The sequence below is a fragment of the Vollenhovia emeryi genome, unplaced genomic scaffold (genome assembly GCF_000949405.1).
Source record: "Vollenhovia emeryi isolate VEMERY1.0 unplaced genomic scaffold, V.emery_V1.0 DF939242.1, whole genome shotgun sequence".
Lineage (NCBI taxonomy): Eukaryota > Metazoa > Arthropoda > Insecta > Hymenoptera > Formicidae > Vollenhovia > Vollenhovia emeryi.
Genome location: NW_011967124.1, coordinates 502,671 through 507,102, shown reverse-complemented (window position 1 = coordinate 507,102; position 4,432 = coordinate 502,671). Strand labels below are relative to the sequence as shown.

At 34.0% G+C, this 4,432-nt stretch overlaps 1 protein-coding gene across 3 annotated transcripts in view; it reads left to right on the top strand.

Moving 5' to 3' along the window:
- The first annotated feature begins 764 nt into the window (after positions 1–764).
- LOC105560102 (chitinase domain-containing protein 1) overlaps positions 765–4,432 on the top strand; it is a 9,747-nt gene continuing 6,079 nt past the window's right edge. For all 3 annotated transcript variants that reach the window (XM_012008903.1, XM_012008901.1, XM_012008902.1), the window contains exons 1-6: positions 765–997; positions 1,380–1,523; positions 1,624–1,804; positions 1,878–1,987; positions 3,617–3,771; positions 3,852–4,184. In XM_012008903.1, the coding sequence (XP_011864293.1) occupies positions 881–997; positions 1,380–1,523; positions 1,624–1,804; positions 1,878–1,987; positions 3,617–3,771; positions 3,852–4,184 (1,040 nt within the window). In that variant the 5' untranslated portion in view covers positions 765–880. The remainder of the gene's footprint in view (positions 998–1,379; positions 1,524–1,623; positions 1,805–1,877; positions 1,988–3,616; positions 3,772–3,851; positions 4,185–4,432) is intronic.

Genomic DNA, 4,432 nt, shown 5'->3' with positions numbered 1-4,432 from the left:
TTTTTCTTAAAAAGCGGTAAGTGATGAAGCAAAAGTCTGTTCGTAATGATACAGGCACTCGTTCCAAGATATATGCGATGGTTTATTCTGATGCGGATACAGATTTTACAAACGTCTTGTATCGCTGCTTGCTACTACTCAACTAACTGCCTTTTTCTTTGTTAGCACGCCATCCAACCACGTACATACAGTCGCTCGAGCACAGCGCTCGATTCGCGCGCGCACTTATGAACTACGCTTTAGGCTGGATTCACATGGAGCGTAACTTGCGTAAGCGTAACCTGCGTATCACCAATCACGGAACTATTTCAACTGAATTATTGAAACGGTTCTATGAGGGTGGAGTCCCATGGAGCGGAATACGCGGAAGCGGAATCAGCGGATCGCCAATCACAAGACCGTTTCGACGGAATTTTTGAAAGGGCTCTATCAGAATAATCTTGCGATTGGCGATCCGCTGATTCCGCTTCCGCGTATTCCGCTCCATGGGACTCCACCCTCAGAATGACCCTGTGATTGGTGATACGCAGGTTACGCTACGCAAGTTACGCTCCATGTGAATCCAGCCTTAATGTCCTATGGCCAACAAAGTCCATAGGACCAAAGTCGCGTCGTGTTGCTTTCGCGAACAAAACCTACGCAAGTTAGTTACAATGGTACCAATTTTTGTAACTAGAAATGTACTAATTCGGAACGCACCGTATGTAAATACATAGAGACTATATATTTATCTCAGATTGGTAACCCTGACACAAAAGTTTCGCGTTGTTACTGCATGAGGTCTCCGATATCAATTCGGAGTTCAGTCAATGCAGTCGTCACTCCTATCATATTTAAATCTAACCTAATATATAATATGTAATTCTTATTCGGTATAAGTATGAAGGCGATTATTCTACTCACCGTTTTATTTCTTATTGAATTATGTTCCGGTACTCTCTTACCACCGACAGGAAAGAATAAGAAAGAGCGAGGAAAGCATAACAATATTTCTAATGTAAGTATCTAAGGAAATATTGTATCTCTATTTACATGTACCTATATGCGTGCATGCATGTATAAATTCTCTGTAAATTGTATGTGTTGTTAACAAACTATATTAAATTGCATGTAATTTAATTGTTTTATTTAAATGGAATAGAGAAACACCTCGAGGTTTTTATTTTACATTTATATCACCTTCAAACGTCCATCCAAGATCAAACCAATAACATCATATTATGTCGAACCAAACCATTATTGTTTGAAACATTTTTCTCTAAAATTATTTATTTTTGAGTTTTTCGGTTTGTCAAATTAAATGCCTTATCCTGTATGTATGTATATATAATATATAAATAAACAGTTTCTTATTTTACAAATTTTATAAATTGTATAAGGGTCCAGTGGATCAAGATGTTTTTGAAAGGAATTTGGTATTGAAAAATCCTAAACAACAGGACATTCTTTTTGAATCTGGTCGATATTTTCAAAATACTCAGGACAGAAGATTTAAAGGAGATATCCTGGGATATTGCACACCTGTGAGTCGTTATAAAGTTATTCTAACACTGCCTACCTGTGTATAAATCATAAATCGAATAATGCATTTTCTTTGAGTATATTTCAATTTTACTTTTATAGTGGAATGGAAACGGTTTTGAGATTTCCAAAAGATTTCATGGCAAGTTTACAATGATATCTCCAGTATGGTTAACCTTTCCTTTTGGTAACACATCAACCTATCAATTGTCCACTCATTCTGTTCAGACTAAGTGGATAAAGGAAATGAGAGCCAATAACAATGTCAATCATACTGTAAAGCGTAAGTTGTAAATAATTCAAGTATGACTCTACTTCTATACTGATGTTATATTATTATATAATACTATTTTTAGTTATACCTAGGGTATTATTTGAACACTGGTCAATTGATGATATCATTAAGATATATAGTAATAGAGAGCGTCAAACTCAATTAATAGTATCTCTCTTAGATACTGCCAAGGTATATATATATAATTGTTTTATATAACACATATGCACATATGTATATACGTACACACACATACACGCACACGCACATACACACTTGGTTTGTCGGATAAGACACAGAAATAATCGATCTGCAATTTTAATATCCTATAGTATTCCAATCTCTCCATCCTGCCCTAACCCTTTCTTTCAGTCGAGAGTGTGTAATAAATTTGAGTAATATTTTCTTTACCAGTGATTAAATAACTAGTAATATTCGATCATAACTGGCGGAAATTTTATTGCAAAAAATATCCAGTCAGCAAAATGTTAGCAGATTGGTATCAGTTTGGCAGCATATTCAATCAGTAACCCACACCAAATCTATACCCATCGGTGTCTCCATTTGGCCTTTGTTTTGGCAACAGAGTCTATAAAACATACCCTGTCAACAAATTGTCAGTAGAAACCGAGCAGAATCTGCGCGGCACAGTTTGACAGCAGATTGATAAGAGAAACCGAGGAGGATCTGCATAGCGCAGTTTGACATCAGATTGATAAGAGAAATCGAGCAGGATTTGCGCGGCGTACTTTAATGGCAGATTGACAGTAGAAACTGAGCAGAATCACCATTTCTATTTTCATTCCTATTATTACAATAAATAAATAAAACTAATAAATAGCAAAGTTTCCTGTAAGGTTTCTACACACTCACAGATAAGAGAGTCCACTTCAGTACCAGAAAGATGATGAAAGAATCTCATGTGGATGTGCTAATTTATAATACCGCCTATGGTTTTCCTCTTACGAGAAAGTGTCATACCATACATCCATCTAGCGGGATCGTTACAATGTAAATTGTCAGCAAACAACAGAGTTCGTTATCAATCTACCGACAAGTTATGTCAGCAGGTTCTGCTCGGTTTCTGCTGCAATCTGTCACCATATTACGTGAGCAGTATCTGTTTGATTTCTGTTGCCAACCTCCTGTCTAAACATGATATCAAGCATTATTATCTTCCTGCTGATGTTCTGCCAACATTATATGATATATCAGTTCCTATATGCTACAAGTGTTTACAGAAGTTGAGACACTATTGTAACAACATATTCTTGAAACTAAAGCCAACGGCACATGATACTATTTTTCCTATTAAATTATTTACGAGAAACAATCAGGATTTAGCCTTAAGTTAAATGAAAAAGCCATTATTATTTTCCACTCTGGCAATCATCGAAGTAAATAAAATATTCTTTTTCTCATTCTTGTATTACCTTAACGACCATCACATTTTCAATTTTAATTTGTGTTTATCAAAGCCTTATTTAAAACTATTAATTTAAATAAAATAAATAGACAATAAATAAAAATATTTTAGACAAAAGTTGCTTAATTAATACAAGACTATGACAACAAAAAAGAGAGGTTTTTATTTATTGTAAGAAAGTGGAAGTAACTTTCATGTGTCCTTCAAACGACTAAGATCACATCAATGGCATCATCTTAAATAAAGTTTGAACCAAACAACTTTTGTCTGAAATATTTTTTGTATCTTATATTTTTCTAGATATTTGCCTCAGTCAATTAAAATGATACACCCTGTATATTATTAACTGTTCATTATTTATTAAAATATGGTACATAAAAACCTTATATTTTCAGACTTTCCACTTTGACGGATATGTCTTAGAAATATGGAATCAGTTTGTATTTGCAGGTTCAAACCTACAAGTTGTTACTTCTATGGTCAAATCTATTGCACAAAAATTGAAGAAGCATAATTTAGATATTATATTAGCAATACCACCATCTAGAGGGTACTTGATATTTCTTGAAACATACATATATAGAGTATAAATTTAAGATTTTTATTTATTTAAATCTTCTTTTTTTTTAGTGTACAAATTGAATTGTTTTCAAAGCAACAGTTTGATGAACTAGCACCGTATGTAAAAGCCTTTTCACTTATGACTTATGATTATTCGAGTATTCAAAGACCGGGTCCAAATAGTCCTCTTGACTGGGTCAGACAATGTGTAGAATTATTAACACCAGAAAAAGATGATTCTAGACGATCTCAAATTTTATTAGGTATTAATTTCTATGGTTACAATTATACACCAGAGGGTGGCAGGACAATTATTGCCTCTGAATATTTGGATATACTGAAATCATTCAAAGGAAAGATTCAATGGGACGACAGCAGCAAAGAACATTTCTTTGAAACAAAGTAATATTTTATTATAATCCATCTATTTTTGTTTCTTTCTTGTCTTTGTTGTTTGTCTTGCTACTCCTATATATTTCCTCAACTACTTTTCTCTTCTCTCCTCTTGCTTTCCTTCTTCCTACTTGTTTTTATGTGTTTTCTTCTCTCTTTTTCTTTTCTTAGTCATTATCTCCCCTAGTTTTTCCATCCTTCTCTTTTTGTTTCTTTTTTCTCTGTATTTTTTCTCCTCCTCCTCTCTCTCTCTCTCT